The sequence below is a fragment of the Gallus gallus genome, chromosome Z (genome assembly GCF_016699485.2).
Source record: "Gallus gallus isolate bGalGal1 chromosome Z, bGalGal1.mat.broiler.GRCg7b, whole genome shotgun sequence".
NCBI lineage: Eukaryota > Metazoa > Chordata > Aves > Galliformes > Phasianidae > Gallus > Gallus gallus.
Window position 1 is genome coordinate 21,047,227 of NC_052572.1, and position 25,940 is coordinate 21,073,166.

Genomic DNA, 25,940 nt, shown 5'->3' on the forward strand with positions numbered 1-25,940 from the left:
CTTAACTAGTACAGAATCTAATGGGAAAATGTTACTTGTTATTACAGAATAAAAATATATTGCTAATCTATAAGCTACTGACATGTAAAAGGAGAACCGTTCATATAAAATAGATTTCCTTTTAGTACTGCTAATCAGACAATACAGCTTCTAAATCATCCCTAGTTGCCTAAACCCCCTTAATATTATAAAAAATGAAAGGCATGATTGTGGTCAGCTCTACACAGGTATGCAAAATGAAACAAGAAGCCTTTTGCTCCTCTCAAATATCTACACCATTACCAGAAACATTGCAGTTCTTTAGATTACTGACCACAAAATTTACAAGAGTTTAAGACTACTGCTGTATACGTATGCCTTCTGCCCCTTCAGAACATCTGACAGCACTGGTTTGCACTGGGGATTCATACCTCACAGTTAAGTACAAGAGAATACACCTTGCCAACAAGAGCACATGGATGAGCAAATAATTACCCAAAGCATCATGAAGTTAATCTTGTACAAATACAATAACCAAACAAGCTCTGGAAATTTTCTCCCCTTTAAGTATTTGAAAAATCTACCAATTGTGTAATGATGCCAATGCAGTGTTGCAAGAGACGTTGGGTATTAGTACCATTTGCATAGATAAAGGAGTTAAAGCTAACAGCCCCGCACCATACTGCCAAGCACTACACTTACTGAATTAGTAGAAGGCAAAAACATGAAAATCTGTGCTAATTTCTGAGAGATAGAGAGAATGAACTCTCTTGTAGCTTGCATAAGCTCATATGAAGTCCAGGGAAGAGGAAAAATTATACCACCTGTAGCACTGTCCACTTTTACTGACTGCCTACTGACACTGTCCTCTTTCACCTGCACGTACCAATCCAGGTGTCTTCAGATTAGTCAATATAAACATGCTTATAGTCTTGATTCTTTATTCACACAAATGAAGATTCCTCCAACAAAGAAGTATGCTAGTTCAGTGATGCTGTTGAATTAGCTGTTGCTAAAACAGTAAACCACTTACAAAAGTAACTCCAATCCAATTACAAGACCTTCAAATTAGAATTATTATTTGTAGAATTTGTAGAATTATTATATGTAGAATTGTTATTTGTCACTAATTTCAAAAGCCATATCTGCATCTCTAACAGCAGATCTGAGGAAAAAGAAATAACATTCATAGTCTCAATACCAAAGTTTTAAGAAAAAACCTTCCAATAATTATCTTTGTATGGCTTGGAATCAGTTACATTCCTATAAAAAGTATTGTAGCTGCATCAAAAAGGTCTTGATGGTTTTGTCATGCATACTGAATTGAAATATAAGTATTTTCATACTGAAAATGGCACCCACTGAAATTCATTGGCAATTATAAACACTGATAGATATCAAACAGTGGATGTGAGCACAGTGAAGGGCAGGTGCTGCATTTCAGCAGTGGAGACAGTGGGTCACCTCCACTGGTGGAGACTTTTACAAGCATAGCATGTAGGCTCATGTTCATTGCTAGTGAAAACGCATAGCTCATGGTAGTGACTGTGTTGAAAAAGTGTTTTGTAGCTGAGAATTTACTCAAACTGCTCTTATGCTCTTTCTATCTGTTGTAGGACTAAGTTAATGGAATTAAACAGAACTTGCTTTTGGAGTAACCTACATATTTTCACTTTTCTCACTCTTAAAAAGCAATTTAGACAACTGCAAAATAAAATGAAAAAAATATGCTAGCAAAAATCTCATGGAGTTTAACAAAAAGTGCAGAGTCTGGAAAACAGATGTGCAGAAAAGGTGTAGATTCACACCAAGTTGAACACAAGACAGTAAAGTGCCCTTACAGCAGCAATGATACTCTTAGCCGCATTAGGCAAAGTATTGCCAGCAGGTCAGGAGAGGCCACAGCTGGAGTGCTGGCTCCAGTTCTGGGCCCACCAGAACATGAGATAGAGAATCATAGAATCATAGAATGGCCTGGGTTGAAAAGGACCTCAAAGGTTTCAGTCAAGTTTCAACCCCCTTGCCATGGGCAGGGTCACAAAACCACCAGACCAGGCTGCTCAGAGCCACATCCAGCCTGGCCTTGAATGCCTCCAGGGATGGGGCATCCACAGCCACCTTGGGCAATCTGATCCAGTGTGTCCCCACCATCTGTGTGAAAAACTTCCTCCTAATATCCAACCTAAATCTCTTCTGTCCCAGTTTAAAACCATTCCCCCTTGTCCTGTCACTATCCACCCTTGTAAACAGCCATTCCCCTTCCTGTTTGTATGCTCCTTCTCTGCAGGGCTGCTCTCAAGGAGATCTTCCCCCAGTTTGTATAAATCACCTGGGATTGCTCCGACCCAACTGCAGCACCCTGCACTTGGCCTTATTGAACCTCATTAGGCTTTCATGGGCCCACTTCTCCAGCCTGTCCAGATCCCTCTGGATGGCTTCCCTTCCTTCCAATGTATTGACTACACCACTCAGCTTGGTGTTGTCTGCAATCTTGCTGAGGGTGCACCCAATACCATCATCTAAGTCGTTGATGAAGATGCTGAAGAACACCAGCCCCCAAGACTGACCCCCTGAGGCCACTTGTGACTGGCCTCCAACTTGACAGAACCATTAATCACAACCCTTTGGCTGGGTCCAGCTAACCAATTCTTAATCCATCAAACAGTCCATTCTTCAAATCCATACCTCTCCTATTTAGAGAGAAGGATATCTGGATATTCTGAGTCCAACAGGGTGCTACCAAACTGATCAAGGAACTAGAACACCTCTCTTAAGAAGAGAGACTGACAGCACTGCTTAACCTGAAGGAGTTTCACACAAATCTCATCAATACCTACAAACACCTGAAGGGAAGGTGTAAGGAGGATGGAACCCGGCCCTTTTCAGTGGTTTTCAGTGACAGGACAAGAGGCAATAGGCACAAACTGGAACACAGGAGGGTCTGACCACCAGGAAGCACTTCCGTGCTGTGTGCATAAGGGAACACTGGCACAAGGCTGCCCAAGGGGTCATAGAATGGCGTGGGTTGGAAGGGATCTCGAGGATCATCAAGCTCCAGCCCCTCTGCAACAGGCAGGGCCACCAACCTCCATATCTAATAGTAGGCCAGGCTGCCCAGGGCCCCATCCAATCTGGCCTTGAACACCTCCAGGGATAGGGCATCCACAACCTCTCTGGGAAGCCTGTTCCAGCATCTCACCACTCTCTTGGTAAAGAACTTCCCCCTGATATCCAAACTAAATCTTCCCTTCTTCAACTTAAATCCATTTCCCCTTGTACTGCTATTATCTACCCTTGTAAAGAATTGACTTCCCTTCTGTCTGTAGGCTTCCTTTAGGTACTGGAAGGTTGCAATGAGGTAGGTAGGAAAGCTGTAGGCTCTCCTCCTTGGAGGATCTTCAAAATCTGCCTGGACAGCAGCCTGGGCAGCCTGGTGTCTGCACCTGAGCAGGAGTTGGACAAGATGGACCAAGGGTCCCTTTCATGCTTTGAACTCTAACCATTCTGTGATTCTGGGAAAATAAGTCTCATACTAAAAAAAAGCAGCTGAATTTCAACAGGCAAGCTCTATAACAAAAAATAGCTCTCACTGTTTTAGAACCTTAATTCAATGTCTTATCTTGAATTATGAGTGAACAATTAAGACTCAACAAATATGACCAAAAGTTCTGTAGTAAGTGGATAAAGGAAGACAAAAAACAGTAACACATACAAAAATAGTATCAGTGTTCTGGATAATTGCTATTTGTTTTATACAAAGTCATCCAGGGTCTTAAGACTCTCTAAGTTGCCCTGAATAAGGCCCATTACCTCCTCTGGGATCACGTTACAGTAAGGTGCCTTTAGTCTCACAAGTTTGAGGGATGCTCAGAAGCTTCCCAGTGAAACTGAAGTAGGATGCTTACGCTAGCAATACTATCAGTAAATTCTCCTACTAACCATCTCCCACTAACCTAGCAGCAGAGACAACACAGCAAAATTATTCCTAATATTCACCAGAACAAGTTAAGAATGGACATCATTTTTGTACCATATGTACCAAATCCAATTAAAATTTAATTACCCCATACACGGCAGACTATTCAGGAAACTCCTTTCAAAATACTATTACAGCAGCTAAAAAGTAACCTTAAATTTGGTTTGAATTTCTTTTGGTAGAAGAGGTTATTAAACAGCTTTCCAATACATTAGGTGTTCAAAGCACTGGAGATATGACCCTTAAATTCATTGATAGGTTAAGGTAATATAGATTTATCTTTACTCATTCCAACTCCAACTCTGCAAAAAATAAATTTTCATATATGCTGACAGAACTTGTTAGTAACATCCATGAGAGCTAGCAGATCAAGTGAAAGCCGGACTAATCAAACTGATTACTATAGTAATTGTCATTTCCAAAATTAATACCAAAGGCTGCACTAAATAATGAATACAAGCATTCTAACATGAAAATATGTAACTGAATTTGAAAGTTCAGCAATGCTTTATAAATCAGTATTACAAACCTGATGGCAATACACTGAGATGTGCTCATTTATTATTTAAGTACACTCATGGAAGTGTAAACTTATTTTACAGATCTTATGTACTTTCGTAAGATAGCAGACGCACATCCTTCAGAAACCCAGCAGAATACATAGATGATTACTAAACCCAACAATGTGTCCTTAATGTTCACTGATTGCTGTAAAACTTTTTCGATGAGAATTTTTCACTTTCTCTGTGAACTTGCTTCATTCACAGTTACAGATCTGCAAGCTAGCATTTACTTAGGCCTTCATCTGGAACATAGAACATCCAACCAGGACAGGCAAGCCCATACAGAATACATAGTAATAAAACATACTAAAGCACAACAGTGAATGAAAATAAACAACTCTGCTTTGCAGTGCCAGAGTAACACTAAAAAAAAATGTTGAATTATTCAGTCATAAGATTAAGAATAGAATTATGAACAGCACTCATCCACACATACTGGGAAGCTTCCAGTGACACAACAGTACCACATAACAATTACACTTCTTCACTAACTGCCTAAGTTATGCCAGTAAGACTTTCATGTGTAGCACAGCTGTAAAGGTTTATTTAATCTTACGTGTGAGCAGCCCCAGTGAAAACAAAAATCTGAGTTAAATGAAAAGTTTTTGTGGAAAAAAAAAATCCACACAACTGTGTTTTAATTTTTTTTCTTCCTTATAGACATTAACAAAAAAAGAAAAAAAAAAAAAACACACCCACACACCTTCCTGAGGGGAAAGGGGGATAAAAGGGGAGGAAAAAGAAGAAGAAAAAAGAAAAAAGAGGTCTCAATCATTCTCACCACCTCAACTATTACTACGTAGCATTAATGTCCACATGTAATAATTAGATTTGAAACATGAATGCAAAAATCCATGCAAGAGATTCAGTTCTCTTACTATTCAAAAAGAAAAAAAAGGTGGTTTTTTTTTTTTTAACAAAATTAAAACAGACCCTCTTCCCCTCCCAACAACCCAGCCACTACTGCATCTTCCACAGAAAACTCCAGGACAATTCAGTTATTTAAATCACTTAATATTTTTAACGTTTCCAAAGGGAGCACAATGATTCCAAAAATAGGTGACGTACAGAGCAGTACAGAATTTGACCAGGAAAGCAGAAGTGATAATAAAAGGATTCTAATCCAAATTAGTGCTGCTGCACCTGCTGCTATTTAAACAAAAGATAAAAGAATAAATACTCTCCTTAAACAAAAGGGAAACAAATCACCTAGTAAAGTACAATTGCCTACTCATAACTGCAGAGAACAAATGGTAATATTTTCACCAGGAGTGCAAGATAACAACACATGCTTTGTTGAATTTATCACAGTAATGGTGGTATAGAACCTAACAAATGTGCACGTCAGCTTTGAAACTACCCATTAAAACCATCAGTTCTCATCTTAATTAAGCACAATAAATCAAAACAACTACAAAGCAGAATCACACATTGCCTGAATCTGCAAGAACAATGTTGTTTCAGCAGAAAAATACTATTACAGTAGTTGAGCTTCTTCCTTCAAATTCCTATAAAACATTATATATGGTTAACAAAACATTTTACACACTGCTTTTCCCTCCATAGTTTTAAGAATTCTTTTCAATTCTATAAATATAAAATGCTCAATAAGATCCATCTGTTCTACTGGAATATTTGCATTGGCAATTATGTAATAAAAATAACAGCAGAAGCAAGTAATTTTTGTATCTTACTTTCCCAGCTTCTTAATCTATGCTTTGATATATTTAGGTCAAACCATCTGTTACTTCTTTTCCTCATCATATTACCTACTAATTATATTACTTTATAACTAGCCTCTACATAAAAGTAAGAGCAAGAAAACTACAGAATTAGAATAAAAATAAACATAATACTTATAATGACCATACCTAGTAATAAGAACCGCATTATCATGGTGGGCAATCCCATTTTCTGGAATGGTGTTTCCATCACTTTGGTGGGAGAGAATGGATTTCTGCCACTTACAGAAGCTATCGAGGGACTTGTCTGCATGGTGGTTTATCTCCAAGTTTGGCTGCAATACAACATGCATACCAGAAATGTTCCAAACAAATTACTAAGGTCAGTTGTTAAGCCTTTTGAAGACTAAATTGGGACTATAATTAGAAGCAGTGGTTTCTAGGAATAAACTCTTCTTGCCAAATTTTATCTCTGTAAAATCTGACCCCGAGTTCAGTTGTGTATTACTGAACAGACATTCCTTCTGCTCCAACTTAAATAATGATTAAGTCAATACAAAAAATAAAATAAAAAAAAATTAAAAATCTGAGTATTGAAATATAGATCTAAAAGTAAAACTGACATACTCAAAAGTATATTAATATTCACCTGAAGTAAGGAACAGATATTTTTGAAATAGTATGTGGGAAATATTCCTTTGAAATGTTTTCATCTTGATTATAGTAGTGCAAGATTACAAGGCAGGTTTTGTACTTAGATGCAGCTATTTCAAGCAATAATTGAATAATTCTATACTACACAATAGCATAATTTGTATTTCAGGGATATAAAGCTGAAGAACAACAACTCTTACCTGATCTTCAGTGAGGACAATTAAACGTGTCACTATTATATTCACTACGTTTCCTAGACTGGAATCACGATAAAGTTTGGCAACCTGACCTCCAGAAAATAAGAAAAGGCACAAAGTCAGACAAGAAACAGCATACATTTCCTAAACTGTTAGCCATTCAACTATCTTCCTGCTCAATGCATTTACATAAAGTTGATAATTAACATTACCTAAGTTACTTTATGGATGAACAAATGAGTAAAATCAGTAAAAACAAATACATTTCTGTCATAATTTTCAGTCAAAATTGTTTATAACTTGTTCAATAAACCATCCAACTTAAAGAGCATTTAGACTGTTGATTTAAACATAATAAATCTATACAATTTTAAATTCTTATGATTACTTTCAGATTGAAGACAAAAAAAAGTAAAAGATCACAGCATACTTGACAGAAACAGTACTGCATTTTTCCCCACAATGCTAATATTTACCATATTTCAATTATTAATTCTTGCAAGATGATGCATATTTTAAGACATTACTATGCCAGTAAACAAATACTTTACAAATACTTTGAGATTTCAGAATACATGTGTTAATATTAATACTGAGAGGGATGAAACTTACAATATTCATTACACTCAAAATGTAGTGCTCAATGTCTTTGCGACCATGATATCCCACCATCATTTTGTCTGCTACTACCAGCGTCTCCACAAACCGCTCAAGGCTTACTGATCTCTTCTGTCGACTATGACTACTTAATGTGTCATTGACAGGAAGCGAAGTTGGAAAAGCAGATCCATCACTCATCCACCAAGGTTTACTGCTTCTTGTGAGGTCTTCTAGGAACCAAAATAATTAAACACTTCAGAGGGATCACTGGTAAAACTCATTCAAATGCAGCTGTTTTAAGTTGAGATCATCTTTAAGACTCTAAAAACAAGTCTTTCTTGAGGCAAGGAAAATTCAAGTTTCTCATCTTTTAATTTAAAATACCTCATAAAAAGGAAAAACAAGTTTACTTCAAGTTCTGATACTCTGAATGCTCCTTAACTTGGCTTAGCATTACAAATCATCATCTTCTCTCAACAGATCTAATCCTGCACATCTATTTTAGTACTAAACTTTACTTATAGTTAACCATGAGCACATTTCAAAACTTTAAGGGTAAGAATGAGATGGCTGTAATACTAGGGAATAAAAAACATACCGGAAATACATATTAAAAAAAAAAACAATTAATCAAAATTAAGGTTAAAGGTATCAAGATATATTAAGAAATTAAACAGTTTGAAAACACAATACTGCTTTTATGCGACATATTATTACAAACGGATGAAATTATCAGAGAAACAAACAGTACATACTTTCTTAAAACTTGAACTCATGTCCTCAAGGCAAAATTGAACATCCCTTCCCTGCAAAATGGGCACTTTTAATATTAAGTATCCCTTTTTCACAAAGATCCATGCAAATCTCAAGTTCAAGTTCAATAAAGCATACAATAAGCTGAAATCACATAATAAGGATTTCAAAATATTCAAGGTATTCTTGCTAGTTGTGGATGAACTTAGGAACACTAAAAGGTAGGTACATTTTTAACTGACTGAATGAGACTGCTCAAGTGATCTACACTAGAGATGCAAACTTACCTCTCCTACAACTGGTTCAGCTAAGGATAAGCTGAGATATGTCCAATATATTCTGTGAAAAAGCAATGCTTTATGCAGTCCAGCTAAAACAGCTATTTCATAGGGCAATAATTACACCATAAAGCATGTATGTGCAGGACAAAACCAAGAATACTTCAGTAGTCCCACTGTTGCATAATACTTTGAGTGCACAGAGTTGGCTTTAAAAGGTCCATTATTTCAGAAAAGATGAAAAAGGGAAATAATCTGGGCAGCTGACAAAAATGCCAGAAGTAAAATCATCCTCATTCTGTAATTCTACAATTCAACAATCCTATACCCATCCTAAAAAATCATATCAAATAATAAGTCTGGAGAGGATTTTAAAAATCAACATCAAGATTTCTACTGGCTCTTATCCCTAATTCCAGTAAGTTCAAAGCTTATCTAATTGTTTAAAGATTTTCACCTCACCCAAGTAGTGATTTAAGAACATTCAGAATTTTATCCGGCAACTTCTGTGACAAACCGTTAAAAAAAAAAAATCAATGCCTCAGAGAGTAAATGGTGCTATCTGGGGGTTTCTAATGCTCAAAAAATGCTGAGTACTTTATAAATGCAAGATTGCTTGCACATTCATTCATAATTTTTCACTCAAAGATGCAAATTCGTTCTAAAAATTTGAAAAGCACTGAGCTCAGAAAACTTTCACATAAAAAAAAGTAATGATTCTTCTGGACTCATCCTGACACCATCTTTCAAAACAAAGGTCTCAGAGGACTTCAAGAAAACAAACATTTCTCCTTTTCTTATCGGATGAGAATGTAAGGCTTCAGTTGATTTCAAAGTAATGGGAAAGTCAGAAATAATCCTGGGTACTCATACTCCAGGATCTATCAGTTCTCATGATGTTTTATTCACAATCTATCAGTCTTCATCGTGTTTTAGCTTAAAAGCAATGAACAATGCTGACTAAACTTTCTTTAAAAAAGACTGCAAATTTTCATGGAAAATATTTTGACAAAAATATTTTTGTGTTAAATCACATAATTACTCCTAGATTAAAAAGCTTACATCAACACTGAGCGTATCTACTGGGAAGTAAAATAAAACAACAAGGGTGGGGGAAGAGAAGGGATCAGAAAAGCAATGTAATTAACCTCAAAGTAATGAGTACAAAAGCAGGAAATTAGATTGTAAACTGCAACTGAAAAGAAATCCAGATGCGCATAGAAAGAAATGGGTGTAGGTGAGTACACAATAGCAGTACCCAAGTTTTAAGTCAGTCCTTCAAAGGTGCTAGATGGGAGAAAGGAGAGATGAAAGAACACAATACACAAAAACAAACCAAAGGTTATCTAAAAGTGCAATAGCAAACTACTTGAATATTCTCACAGTTGTATCTTACAAAAGTGAAAAATTACACACTGCTTTTTCTTAATATTAAGCAACCTCAATTAATGCACATACAAGCATTCTTCATCTTAGAATATGCTGACTGTAGCATTTGGCATGAATAAAATCATGACATGAGGCAGCATGTAGTAGTACCATCCCTAAATTATCTGCCACTTTGCAGGTTTCACATGTCAATTTTTATCGTTTCTCAATCGTACCCAGTCTGTACATACACCACATTTTCCTTTGGTTGTTTTGTGGTTTGTTTTTTAAAATTATTGTAGCCAAAATAGGTAAAGAAATTTTATTTGTACTTCCAAGAAAAGAGAATTTCAACTCCAGACAAAAATAGAAGCACATGGCTAATCAGCAGAAAAGCTATTTCTTAGAATTGTGCAAATGCAAGCTTTTGTGTCTTGTTTTTTCTTTTTTGTTTTTTGTTGTTTTTTTTTTTAAAGTTACAAGTATTTTGCAGCTTCAACATAATGCACACTATTAGGCACCAGGAAAAACAAATTTTTCAATAAGCTATGCAGAAAAACAAGAATACCACAGAACAGTTCATAATATATTTTTAATTGCAAAAGTAATAATGAGTAACTTTAGCATGTCATCTAAGTATTTATATTCACAACATAATTCAAAGCTATCAAACAAATACCACTTGGCATCATACCTGCTTACTCCACAGCTTTAAGATAGCTTTACTTTGGAAAATCAACTAGACGACAATACTAGTTTGGATGGAAGAATTAAAAAAAATAATAGTAACTCTTCTACAGGCTGATCCTGCAAAGCATTCTGCAAGATAACCCAGTGGCCTCAAATCCCTCTGAAGCAAGTTGAATTTAATCAATTTCTTAGCAAGGCCTTAATGATTTCAACCATATTTAATAAAACAATTAACTTGTTGACAATATATACATGAAATATTACTTAACATTTTTTTAAAAAAACATTCTCATGTTTAACTGATTAAAAATCAAATTTAGGTTATGTAAATCAGTCACAATTTAATCCCATATTCTTATCTGAAAATAAACTACTTGTGAAATAGAGAAGTATTTTTACCCTAATCTTCCCAGGTTCTCTTTTGTAATGATCACTGAAATTCTATTACTTACTATGAAGCAGTCCATCACTCCATCATCTCAACAAATTCTGCTCATCTTTTCACCAAACTCCCTGCATTACTTTCAGTCTATTAATGTAATTTTTCTCAGAAAGGTCAGAAATACTCTCCTTGTCTCTCTCAATAGAAAATCTTCACCACTTCCCCAGTACAGAAGAGATACACGGTAAACTTAGGTGTAGATTACAGTGGTAGAAACTTGACAGAACAGAATGCAAATTATGGCACTACTACACAAGCATATTCCTTCCAGCATACTATACTGGCAATAGCATTCTGAAGGTAAAGACAAAGCCAGTTTTTCATGCAAAATGAAAGGTATTCTGCCAAAGATACAGTTATAGTTTTGTCAAATCTGCATTTAAGTTTTGTTGTTGTTGTTTAACGTCGAATTAGACAGCTCTCAACTTCCAAAAGTTACTACCTGTCTTTAATTCTAAAATCTGAAAGCTGGGAAACAAAAAAGCAATATTCTATTTTGTTTCTTAGATATTCTGGGGATATTTGGAATGCCAAGCCCTTATGGGAAAAGGGGCTTAAACAGTGCTTGGAAAATAGGTTTAAAACGTTTGGTAGCCAGACGAACAACATTAAAACAGCATGTAATCTGAAAAAGTATGATCTTGCAGTACTGGGGAGAACAAAGCTTGTCAGAAATTTTTACTGAGTTAAAACAGTATACAGACCAGCACGAAGAGAAAGAAGTGAAGTAAATGAGCATAAGTAGTGTCAGAATCGCAAAAAGATTTTGTATTCTAGTGTTTATGGGTCTCAGGTTGCGACAAATGTGAGAACTCAGGAAAAGCAGAAGAGCTTCCAAGGATAATGGCAGCAACAAATGTGGAGAAAAAGGAAAAAAAAAAGAGGTGCAGATGCTAAGGATTAATGAATGTTTTAAAACAAAAACCTCATGCAAAGATCTGATCAACTTATGGTCCATGACATAGGTACCGTCAGAACAGTTAGACAAAGCATAACCAAACTACCTGCCACTGCTTCACCTTCACTTTGAGGAGAAATGATCTCCTAAGCATTAACAGAAGACAAGATCTGACTGGTGCCAATATCCTTTCTTTTTCTACATAAATTATAGTGGCAAAAGACGCACTGTAGTACATTTTACAAATCCCTTCCACTTATGTCAACAGATTTGTGTGAGAATATTCCCTACAAAATGAAATAAAAAGATAGATGCTTCACAGATGTCTACTGTAAAATGCATAAACTGGAGCATCCACATACATTAGTGTTCTTATTTTACAATCAACACGTAGTAGTCATCAGAATTGTTTCATAATAAAGCATGTACATGAAATAATGCTTCCTATACTAAAACAGAAGCTGCACACAAAATCTGACACATGCTAGGCAGTTAGCTGGACTACTCAGGAAACTTCCACGAACATGAGCCTTTTCAGACAACATGTGTTGTCAGTTTAGTCAGCCAGCTAGGTTATAATTTCTGAAAGAAGCTGAAAGAAGTTGCATCAAAAAAAAAAAAAAACAGTTAAATTCTTTTCATTTTTAAGTAATTTGCCAGCTTGTCCTATGCACTGAATCTCATGGAACACTACTGTCTAGGACAGTACTTTTAAAACCAAAAAAACAGATAAGCAACAAGACTAAAACATTTTTTTCTGTTATGTAAAAATACACTATTTTAGCATTGTAAACGTAAAATAACTGCTCATTTACTCCAAGGTGTTCTCAAGAAATTAGTTTCAATTACAGTTTAAGCAAACCATTTCAAAATTAAAGAGTGTTTTTGTAGATGTTAAAACTGTGCTTTGCAAGAAAAATATCCTTCAATCAAAATCATACAATCCTTCCTGTTAGGCACCTGTACAACACATACTCAACTCCTACAGAATAACATCAACCCAGTGACTCAAATGCTAAGCTTAAAAACTCTAAACCGTAAACCCCTGAAAATGAGAAAGATATAGACTCCAGCGTTAGGTGTACTAATAATTATAATTGTAACATATTCACTACACATACAGTTCCTTCAAATTACATGAAACTCATGCTATAAGCTGTAACACATAGTCACTGAAGTCATGCACTCCTGCTGAGAAGCGCATTTTAAGGAAGCCAGTGATCATTAATACCACTGTACACAAAGAAGTAAAACAAGACTTACTCAATGCTTTATTTGTAAAATGACTCTATATTCTTGATAGGAATCTTGGTGTGAAGCTACTTTATAACAGGACACATTGTATCACCCAAAAGGAGGCTTCTTATTACTACATTCTCTATAGCACCTTATCTGTGAACCAACTAAGACTTAAAAATACAACTGAATACATTTTAAAAGCTGTAACACAACTGATACTTGTATTCATTTACCTGAGACTCCACAGCGACTATGATCGTATAGAAGGTGTTGGCGCATGGTAGACTTTTTGTATATGACATGGGGATGACCATTCTCATAAGTGAAGTTACTTGAATTAGCTGTTACATTCTTTAAAGGCTCGATAAAATACTCTTCATCTTCTGTAGCAATAACTCCATGCTTAAGAAAAAAAAGAAAATAAAAATTTGCAAGACAACATAAATTTATATTAAAAAGCTTAAAATTAAGTAACATCTGACTGTCTTTATTTCTTTTAAGAAATAAGTCAATATAAAATGCATGATTCAGTTATCTTGCAGCGTCTTTAATGGGAGGCAGCAGTAAATGCCTGTAAGCAACACAATACAGAAAGAATAAAATAGCACTGCCTTACTTCTGGAATTTGTCCCTACCTTTTTTTAGTGAGTGTGGTAACAAAGATAGAGAGATACTCAGTACAGGACAGATAAACTGTTCAAAGACTTTTTTCCAAAGCCACACGACTGAAAGCCATTGAAGTGACACCAAGCCAAAACCATCATGCCCAAGGGGTGAGCAAGCTCAGTGTTCCTCTATGATGCCACACTAGTAAATGCTTAGTAAAGTAAAAACTGCATGAAGAATTAATTTTAGAAAATATTATTTAGAGAGAAACTTAAGCATTTTACATTGATATGCTAAGTTCTGTTAATATCAATTACCTTAGACAACAATATCTACAAAGCACTTATTCCTTAACAGGTCTCACCACAAACCTCTGGTAGATGCAAACAGTTGCAAACCATGTACTGAACCTTATTCTCTTGTCTCAAATGAACTTCTTTCCCTTCACACCGCAGGGCAGAATGGCAGATACTCTATTCTGATAACTTTCATATTTGTGAATTCATTTTCTTCTAAACAGGAAAGTGGGTGATGGAGGAAAAGGAAGATCTCAAGCCAACTACATAACTTCCTGAATCTTCAGAGATTAAAACTAATCTTCAGCAGAAAATCCAGCTTAGGGATCATTTAGGGTACAGAAATATTGAAGAATAAGCCAAACGGAGACTCTTACACTTATAGATTCTAACTAAAAAAAATTCAGTAATTCTACCCAGGAAATTCTGAATGTAGAACCTTTCTATTCTAGAAAAAATAACTACTGCTCAGTAGTTTCACTGGAAATTCTAAATTCTGCATTCACATTTTGATTTAATCAATCACGAATCAATGGAGATACCATTAAAGCCACTGTGAATACTGTTCCCAGAATCATGGAACAGCAGGGGTTGAAAGGACCTCAAGAGATCAATCATTCCAACCCTCTGCTAAAACAGGTGTCCTACAACAGATCACACAGGTAGGTGTCCAGACGGATCATGAACATCTCCATAGAAGGAGACTCCACAACCACTATGGGAAACCTGCTCCAGCTCTGTCACCCTTACCATGAAGAAGTTCTTCTGCATGTATGTATGGAACTTCTGATGTTCGAGTTTTAGGCCATTACTCCTTGTTCTATTGCTACACACCACTGAGAAGAGCCTGGCCACACCCATTTGTCTCCCACCTCCCACTAGATATTCATAAACATTTATCAGAACCCCAGACTGAACAAACCCAGGTTACTCAGCCTTTCCTCATGCAGGAGATGCTCCAGGCCCCTAATCATCTTTGTGGCCCTCCACTAGATTCTTTCTAGGAGACCCCTGTCTTTTTTTAAACTGGGAAGCCCAGAGTAGTGGACACAGTACTCCAGATGTGGCCTCACCAGGGCAGAAGAGAGGGGGAGGATCACCTCCCCTGACTTACTGAACACAATCATTTTAATGCACCCCCAGGATACCACTGGCCTAATCACAGAATCATAGAATTGCTGCAGATTTGAGGCCAGTCTGGTTTACCAGGACCCCAGGTCCTTCTCTGTAGAGCTCCAGCAGGTCAGCCCCTACTGCCTACTGATACATGCGGTTATTCCTCCCCAGATGCATGACTCCACATTTGCTTTTGCTAAACCTCATCAGATTCCTCCCTGCCTGACACTCCAGTTGGTGCAGGTCCCGCTGAATGGTAGCCCAGCCTTCTGATGTGTGAGCCACTCCTCCCAGCTTTGTATCATCAGCAAACTATCACAAACTGTTGTTATCCCTTCATCCACGTCGCTGATGAAGATGTTGAACAAGACTGGACCCAGTACAAACCCCTGGAGAACACCACTAGTTACAGGCCTCTCCAATCAGACTGCACTGCAGATTACAACACTCTGAGCTCTGCCAGTCAGCCAGTTCTCAATCCACCTCACCATACACACATCTATCCCACATTTTCTAAGTTTCATAACACTGATGTTGTGGGAGATGGCGTCAATCACCTTGCTGAAGTCAAGGTTCACAGCATCCACTGCCTTCACCTTATCTACCCTGCCTGCATTGACATCAAAGGCTACCAGGTTAATCAAGCATGATTCCCCCTTGGTGAATCCATGCTGACTACTCCTGATAACAACCTTATTCTCTTCAGTGCTCAAAAGTAATACAAGAAAGCATCCCTATTTACATCGCAATTCATCATTATTGAGGAGTTAAGATTATTCAACACACATCACAGGCAATTCAGGCTAACATGTATTAATGTTATCTGAACACTGCTAACAGAGTAATGTGCAGTAAGGTTATTTCAAATTACGTCCAAAAGGTTGTAAAAATCACCCTATCACTTACAGAAGTTTTTTGTTGTTGTTGTTTTAAAGGGGTTATTTTTTTCCCCCATCGACACCGCCAGGGTAATCTGTAAGACCACTTGCTCTATAGATGATCCAAATATCCCAAATCTGTTTCTAAGATCACTGTACTTTTGGTCAGATCTTTTCTGCTGCTGTTTTGTACATCAGCTCTCTGCTGTTCTTCACTTCTGGGATAACCAGAATTCAGTAACAACGTAGACCTTATAAAATAAAAACGCCTGTATAACACTTCAGAAAGAACTGTGTTTTAACAATGTAACCCCATCATATATTTTTAAAATATACATGTGAACACAATTCAGTTTTCAATTACATGCTTTTTAGCACACATAGTGACTACAGCAGTAAGTGTTCCTCTTCAGTGGTATTTTTCATTATGAACTCAAGTATTTACTCAAGTAACATCAGGGCCTGTATACACCTGGACACGAAATTTTCTCATAATGCCTCAATATTTGGAATCTACGATATTACTAAAAAAATAGGTCACTTAATGGCTGCTTAAACAACCTTGAAAATATAAACCAAAATGTAACCAGGTTTGCCAGATGTGCAGAAAGAACCTTGACAATCTGGACTGCATCCAGCCTTGCTGACAGACATCTGGGATCAAGTGAATCCTGAGCCACTATAAGCTCTGGTATTATATTCCCATTGGAAAATAGAGTCCTGCAGTCTTTCTAGCCAACACCATCAAGCTGTGTGCTTTGTGCCAGGTCTGAGGAGACAGAGGTACCATCCACAAGCCATGGTCCTGTCTCTGCAACAGCGGGGTCTTAAACTGTACTCGAGCCTGGCTAGGTAAATAAGTTTTAAAGTGGTGAGACAACAAAAGAGGGAACAAGTAATTTCAGATGACATAAACAATAGTAATAGCAGTACTAATTTTCTAAGCAAACTGTGTGCAAGAGAAGCAAAATCTATTACGAAGGAATGCAAAACTAAAACTGCAGTTCCTTTAGGTACAAGCAGTGAAAAAGGCTAGCTGAGTATCACCCATATTTCCTGTGTCAAATCAGTATCTCATTTCAGCTGCCCAAAGGTTATTTTGGGTTTAAATATATATATGTATATATATGTATGTATGTATATAGTGTTTGTTTACCCAAGGCATTGCAAATAAATTTTAACTTACACCTGCCACCAGGTAATCAGAATATATATGCAGTCTGTTGCTGCAGCTAGCTATGTGACACGATCAACACTGGAAAACCACTTGCCCTGCATATAGCTGCAAATACACTTCACTTAAGCCCTGCATACATAATGTACATTAACTCTTCTTGCTAGCCAACTAGCAAGAAAAGTTGTTGTTCCAGTATTAACTCAACAACACCATTTGCATCAGTTTAATGTGCATGTATTTCAAGGAACATTTGTAAATCAGCGTGTAAGAAATACCCATTCCAGTGAATGCCAGTATTTATTTTGAGTTTAGAAAATTCATATGACTATTCATGTGACTATGCACTCTATATGCATTCCATAATGCACTATTAATAAATAGAGCGTGTTACACTATTCTATCCAAAACAACATTCTAAAACTCCTTTTTGGTTTATCATCTCTTGTTTGAGCAAAACAGTATTTCAATTGAAAAGAGGGGCTGAAATAAAGAGTTATGAAACATTAAAAGGAGTTATATGTATTGAAGCATTAAAAGAAATTAAATGCGTTGGCAGGGTTGCATTTTTTTGCTTGCTTTTGTTTGTTCTTTTTAGTTTTGCCATAGCACTTAAAACAGTTTGTGAATTAAATCTCTGCTTCAAAATATAAGAAATGTCCTTAAGGAATGACCAGAAAATGGTTGTGAGAAAATACCATGAATTTAAGAGATACTGTGAATGCCCCAAGTAAGTTACTGAAAGAAGCGTTCTCAAGGCTATTATCTAAAACAGAATGTTTGAGGTCCTATGTTACCCAACCCAACCACAGACTGCCAACTGCTGCTAGCATATATAAGGTCTGGATCCAGCAGTTTGACATGCTCAGACAAATCTGTGAATCCACGTGAAGTTCCCCTGAAGTTGTAAAAAGGAATCTGTTTGTGTCAGACTGCCTACCTGGGGCCTCACCTCATTTCAGACATGGGACGTCCATCAGCTACAGAAGTAACAGTTAACATCAATTAAAAATTGAATTACAGAAGATAAAGCCTCTTCTACATTCAAAGTGCTGCATTTTTTTTCTAATTTCTGCCTGCTTTTAACTTTTCCAGATATTATATTAAAAATAGATAAAACATAAAGTAGAAGTAAATGAAACTTCTAGAAAACTTTCAGGGCTGTTCGGTAAGTCTACAGCTGGCTGTACACTTCAGCGTAGCTTTACATCACTGCAAAAAGGCTGCATTAGCTTTGCATGTTCCATAAGATGAAATGATAGAATGATAGTGATCTGGCCTGGGACAATACGTCATGGGAGCAAGAAAGACATTTTAAAACTAGGCAAATACAGACGTGCACCAAAGAGAACTCAAAAGAGAGCAGCCCAGAATAGTAATCCTTTTTGATACTTCTGACCTTTTAAATTACTTTGTAAATTATACATTTACATATGACTAAAAAATATCATTATATGCAATTTATGATCTACAAAATTAGATGCTTGGTTTATGATAGAATCAGCTTCCAAACAAGCTTATTTAAAAAATATGAAGATAATTTATAAATACACTGATTTTGAAATAAATCAAATAAACACGAAGACTTCTGACCACGTAAGATCACGCTTCTAGACAGTTCTTGGCCTTTCTTTCTCTCATCTACTTAAATAGAGACATCTGTGCTACCTAGCACAAACATTACTCTGTGCATGGAACGTTACGTGCCATTCAAAAATTTCGCTCCTTATATTAAATATTTCCTTGGAAATATTGTAGATACAAAAAGATATTTAATCTCTAATTAACTTTCTTAATGATCACCACTTTCTAAACATTTTGAAGTACTTCCCTCTATTGGGCTTGTCAGCTCAAAAGAAGAAAACTCACTGCTGTGGAAAACCTGTCTGAGCACTCAGTTACAGGCTTTGACATCAGACAGCAGACAGAGATAGGGAAGAAAAGTACAAGATTCGTTTCTGCTCAACTTCACTGTTACTCGATCCAAAACTTTTCTTCAAGATTTGCTCCTCTTAGAATCAGACAAATCTCTTTCCCATAAGGTGAAATTCTCTATTCAGTCAATCTACATCTTCTTATTTCACCTCCTTTAGGATTACATACTCAGCTTAGGCAATTCCTCAGCTACTACTGTCTCAGCCCCGTTGACTTACACCCAACACCCAAACGCCTCAAAGCACCACTTTCTGTAAGGTCTTTCATGCACTGACCAATGCTGTAATCCATTTACATGTAACAGTTGCTATAGTAAATATGAGTTTAGGAGCCAACAAGCCTTACAGACAAGACCTTCAATTTTCTCACAACTGCTCACTGGATTACAGAGTATTCCTCAAAACTTGAGACAATTTTTAGCATAATCAGGGCTCAGGAGATGCAAACTTCTGCAGTGAAACTTCAGTAGTAGCCTGTAATTCCAGGGTAGAAAAGCTGAAACAGGAAATGGTGAGAGAGAAGTTAACTAATGGCTGGTCAGTTCTATGATACTAACACAGAGAAAGCCCTGCTTGCACTGGTGTTCTACAAAGTCATACAACTTACATTAATTAAGCCATGGTCTCACCTGCTCACCCTGAAATTTGACTCCTCTGGCAATACTGAAACCTAGCAGGGAAGTGAAATAAACAGAATACTTAAATTCTGCATATGAGCAGCACTCATCATTTAACAGTATTATTTGTTTTAGAGCTACGAGTAACTTAAAATTTCTGCCTTTTGGACAGATGTCTAACAAAAACTATGGAGAATATGACTGTCAGGCTCTTACACATCAAAAATAAGACTGAAAAAATGCAACAAATGCCTTGAACACAACATTTTCTCAACTATCATTAACTCTAAAACAAACAATAGTATCCTGAATATTTAAAGTGCTACTTCCTTTATTAAACATGTTCTAACCAGCAGTTTTATAACAAGATATTTGCCAGTAGGAATCACTTAAAAATAATTGATGGATTTACCCGAATTTAGTGGTAACTCCTATAAGCAGTGCTCTGGAACACCCTATCAACACAATGACAGAGGAGTTTTTTTTTTTTTTGCAGTAGATCACACTGCATCCAGCCAACTATTGCACCTGCTTGAGGGATCCCTTCTCCTTTGAAAGAAAGCCTTATAGGACCACTGCTGCAGCTGGAGCATGACAAAAACCTCAACTGCATATGATCTAACCTTTCTAGCAGATGCAGAGGACACCTAGCACTTGCAGTCCCAAGAAGAATGACCATGAAGGACTCAAAAGTCCCATTCATGGTGTGCCCAAAGACGGGAGTTTGCCTTGATACAAAGTAAGTATACTAGGAAGAAACACTTAAAAGTTGATGATAGCTAAAGGCACTGAAGATGATAACTAAACAGCACTCCACAATGAAGTTAACTTTCAAATACAGTTAATGTATGACACAAAAAACCATGGAACAACATACAGCTTTACACCAACCAAATAGCACGGTTGAGGACAAGGAAACCATGACGCTGATAGATGGCTCCAATGGGGCCAAACAGTATGTGTCTCAATGGGTAGAAATGCTGGAGATCGAGGCACATGGTCTTCTTCTTCTTCTTTTTTTTTTTTTTTTTTTTTTTTAAGTAAATCCTGAAAGCAGCGATTTTCTCTTCAAAGTATTTTTAGCTGAAAAGAACTAAAATACAACATGATCCACTACATTAGCACTAAAAGTTCCAAAAACTGTGTCATAAGCATTATTACATGGGAAATACAAAACCTGAAGCATAACATGGTAGTGAATTCAGACCTACCAGCTGCATTAAGAAAGCTGTGATAACACATTCAGGAGCTAGATTTTAACTATACTTCTTCAAAAGTACTCACTCATCTCTAGAGATCTCCATTTAACTACTTTCCTCAAGAGTAACCAAGTTAACCAAGACAAAATACTGAAGAGCCATCTATTTGTGTTGTCCCTAGTACTATCTAGATCTGAAACAGCAGGCTTTTGTCTATAAAAAACATTCTCAAAGTTATAGTTCTCCAGCACTTGTAAAGGTTAAAAAGGAGACAGTGTAGCAAGGCTGTAGCCTTTTCTCTTTTTCCCCTCCTTTACCAATTAGTTAGATCTGCTGACAGTTTTGACACGATCAACCAACGTTCTGCTAAATAAAAACAGAATGAATAACTGCAGTATATATATATATTTTACTAATGCAATTACTGAGCTCTAGATTTAGTATTTCCTAGTTAAGTTCTTCTAAAGTATCTTGCTACTTCACAGTAATACGTTTTCAGTTCTTTCTTTTGTTTTCTAATTTCTGCTGTGAAGAAAAGATTTTGCCCCATGCAAATACTATTGTCGTGATCAAGAGAACAGTAAAATCTGAGAACAGAATTTCTAACCCTACTTTGACTGCAACTGTTTATGACAGAATACTTTTAGAAAGACTGATACTTGCAAATAATCTACTTTTCTGAATTTATACCAACAATTACTTCTACGGCAAGAAACTTCTCCTCTTTGTCAAAATAGGTAAACCTTAATTTTCAAAAAAAAAAAAAAAAGAAAAAAACATCAATGAAGCATATACTTCAATCAACATCTCACTGAACAGATCCAGCATCCTAGAAGAACAACTGCTACCCTCTCCCTCTCCTAACCTGCAATATTTTGATTATCTCACAACAGACCTAATATTGCAGCCCCAGTGCAGACACTGTAAACTCTTAAAGTGTTGTCTGCTAAAGGACTACAAAATTGGGTCCGAGTACTTACAATTGACCTTGAAAAACTGATGACTACTTTTCCCTAGGACCCAGATGAGGTTTTAGGGGCTTGTTGCACCTTCTGTCTGTTTGCTTCTCAGAGGGACTCAAAAAACTGAAAGAAACACCTATTAAGTCCTTCTGTACTTCAAAAGGGGCAAACACACTATTATTCTAGAACATGCAATGTGCACTTACCAGACCATTGCAGTTGCTTACAGCCACTTTAGTTGTAGTGTGTTGGTCTTGCAAATATCCTGTGTAATGACAGTGGTCTAAAAAATCATGCTTCCACTGAGGACCATCTTTCCCCCAGTATTCCACTGTAAAATGTCTAGACACCAAATCTGTGTTGAGAGTCAGGTTTAAATGAAAGTGCTTGCCATAGGCAGAGAGTTTAAAAAATAATTTAGATGCTGACAGTTCTTGGTCATAAGGGTCTGTGCTCCTTCTCCTTCTTGAGGGTTTAGCATTTTTCACAGTAAAGCTGAGGAAGGCTCCATTTTGATCAACCCTTATTGGGATTGTTAGTTGGTAGTGTTCAAGGTAAGACAGGAATTCCTCTTTGTAATCACAAGGTAAGACAATCCAGGAAGCGTGCATAGAAGAGAAGAAAATATAACAGAAAACAACAAGGAGTAAACATAAACCATAACTGGCTAAATTCCATCATCCACATGAGTAAAAGTTATTTGCAGGTAAACACAAGCTGCGCAGCTTTACTAAAGAAAAGAAAATGCTCTTTTCTTTCTTTCTATGTAAACAAAATGTGTTCTGTTTCCTAATAATCAGATACCACAGGAAAAAAAAAACACATTTTGAACAACGTACCTTTTCCTATTCACACAAAACAGGAAAACATGGGGCTAAACTCTACCTAGAAGCACATATTCTTTCTAATGATATCATTCAAAGACAAAAGGTATTACATTCACCTGCAATCATAATAGTAAAGTATTACATTGTAGCATATCTAAATGACTCCTTGCCATTAAAAGTCTATAAATGTTAATGGATTAATGATTAGATCCTTATTTCCTAGTTTAAAAACATATGAATGACCACAGAGCAAGCCTTTAAACTATAATGAAGTATTAAAAAGTACAACATTTTACCAATTTAATTTGTAAGATTTTTGTACAGTTAAAACCAGAAAAAAATAGAACAATTAAATCAACATAATCAAACATGCAAGGCAGTGAATCATGATCAAACTAGGACCACAACCTATACAATCTCATCAATAACATAGCCATGGCTTTGAAAATATTTCCCAAATGTAAAAATTGATGGTTCTTGTTATCTGTAGAGGTCAGGCTCCTACCTTGAGAACTGTATGAAAGCCTGCTGTCACTGTGAAATTCCGATGAAACCATGACTAGGCTCAGAATCCATGTCCACGTCTTCCAAAAAATTTCCATAATTTAGAAAAACAGAAAGCTTTTTTTTCCTCTCTCTCCTTGGAGGGCTACCTGTGTGCTATAGGGTTAACTCCACTCCAGAATTGCACCATAACAAGTATACTTATTTTATACTACTGGATGTTCCACTTTTTGACAGGTACTCTTTTCCAACAACTTTCTTCTATATCTGCAGTCATTTTCTCAATTCAAAATAAGCATTGTAAGATTCCTTAAGATATCATTAAGATGTTAGAGTGGATAGCTACTGAACTTGCTCCATTTCTTTTCCTAAAAAACAAAACAAAATTAGTCAAGTTAAATTTTTTCTACTAAAATAGATCTACCCTGCAAAATATTAAGCTACCATGATGTACTATGCAAAATATACCAACCATTACTACTTCTAAGATCCAAGGTCACAATTTTAAACAACGACAACAGAAAATATCACCAGGAATTACCATTAACTTTGGATAAGTAGTTCATTACAGCTTAAGACGCTCAATTCTGCTTCATGTTGAACAGATAAAAGGAATTATAAAATTAAGGTTTCTTATTGCTATAATACCGTGTTCGGACTTGTTCCACCTATAGTCAATGCACCATACCAATTGATTTCAGCAGAAAAACACTAGACTCAAAACACTGGGAGACAAAGGAAGAACCTGGGAAAGAATCCAGAGTACAGTTATCCGATCTTTCTGCAGCATGTATTTTGTTATTACTTGGGCCCTGGTTCTGCTTATGCGGGCAGAATTTTCATTCACTAAAATGGGAAAACTGCACATTTCTAGCACCAGAGAAACAACTTCACCATTTATATCCTAACATTTCCAACATCTGTTATCAAAAATGCTTGGTAGATAAAAACTACAATCGGATGTAGTAGAATACGTTATTATTTTCATTTTGCAGTTCATGAGACTGACAGAATACTGAACTTCCCATCTACCCGCACCATCATTTAAAACGCTTTTGCAACAATACTGAAAAGCAGTTCTAGCTGTTGATATGGATTAAATGGAAGATCTACGCAGTCATCTAACGCTCCAGTATCATGGGGTGCCAAGCCATGTGTTGTGTCAGCTGGTACTAGCCAACTCACTTAAGAACTCCACAAACTTGTACATAGAACCAACTCCACAAAAGCAGGCAGTATTGAAAGAGAACACCTGAGAAGGTGTTCAAAAACAGATTTCCAATTATACACAGACTCGTATATACTTACATGTGTACATGTATATTTGCCTTTCTGAAATTCTGGGAGCGATTTATGACTCATTCAGGCAGGTAATACCCCCTGCAGTCAGTAGATTATTTGTAAAATTCAAAGAGTTGTATGTCAACTTGAGAAAAATCAACACCATGTAAATCCTCTTTACTAACATTACAGTGAATATCAGGAAACTTCTCAGCCAAATGGAGATGGACCCAGTTATCAACAGTAAATGAGGTTAAACTGATCATTCCTATGCCCACTTTTAAAATTTTTTCAAGAGACCACTCAGGATTTAATCAGGTTTGTAGGAGGAATAAAAGATACTTTACAAGCACAGCCTGGACTAGAAGACTTCCCCCCCCCCCAGCCCCCCGAGAAAACAAAATGACTTAGTGATGCCATTCACATAAGGCAAGGCCTTAGATGATATTAATAAAATCTCTAATCTGGCCTTCCATGTCCATGCAAAACCTTCATTTCCTAGCTAATATTACAGCTTTTAGCCTTTTTCAAGTTCTGAATAGAAATAATCAATCACATACTCCTCAGCTAAACCAGTATAATAAAGAGTATGCCTTACTTCCAATATAAGAACATCCAGCTTCAAACTTCACTGCATCTTGCTTTACATGACTGCTAATGAGCTTTCTTCTCCTTAAATAGATGGTTATAGTCTGATAAAATCACCTCTTGTCATTCCCTGATAAGCAGCTCAACCTATTCAGTTTACCTCACTCTGCCAATACAGTTTCCAGATGTCTAATTAATTCTGCAGCTTTTTTTCTGAATCTTTTCCAATTTGTCAGCAGCTCTTTTCATGCACAGACATCAGAACTGGACACTAGTCCAGTAATGGCTCATTACTGCCATATATAGAGATAACATTGCCTCACAGCTTTTACTTAGCCAACAAATAGCAATGGGGAGCTCACATTCAGTCTGTTAGGCTGATAATAAATTACCCTAGCACTAAGACCTCCTGAAACTGTAATGCCCACAGGGCTCAGTAGCTCTGGATACAGAAAGCAAACTGGTGCCCATTATCTAGATAGCACTAGTCCACATTAAACCTTGACAACATCCAAGCGTCACCTTGGTCTATAATCTTTCCAGGGGTCTGAGTCCCATTCTAAGCCTTGTTCCTCACACAAGAAAATCTCATTTCACATCAAGCTCACTGAAAGTTCTGCTGAAACTTCCACATTCCTT

The 25,940-nt window shown here is 36.6% G+C and overlaps 1 protein-coding gene across 4 annotated transcripts in view; it reads right to left on the reverse strand.

Annotated features, from left to right (window-relative positions):
• ADAMTS6 (ADAM metallopeptidase with thrombospondin type 1 motif 6) overlaps positions 1-25,940 on the reverse strand; it is a 159,417-nt gene that overhangs the window by 130,510 nt on the left and 2,967 nt on the right. For 3 of the 4 annotated variants that reach the window (XM_025144948.3, XM_424749.8, XM_040656149.2), the window contains exons 2-7: positions 23,434-23,800; positions 22,308-22,672; positions 13,553-13,721; positions 7,664-7,881; positions 7,055-7,138; positions 6,390-6,535 (exon numbers count right to left, since the gene is read on the reverse strand). In XM_025144948.3, coding sequence (XP_025000716.1) covers positions 6,390-6,535; positions 7,055-7,138; positions 7,664-7,881; positions 13,553-13,721; positions 22,308-22,672; positions 23,434-23,530 — 1,079 coding nt within the window. In that variant the 5' untranslated portion in view covers positions 23,531-23,800. The remainder of the gene's footprint in view (positions 1-6,389; positions 6,536-7,054; positions 7,139-7,663; positions 7,882-13,552; positions 13,722-22,307; positions 22,673-23,433; positions 23,801-25,940) is intronic. The other variant, XM_046905563.1, reaches the window with a different exon arrangement.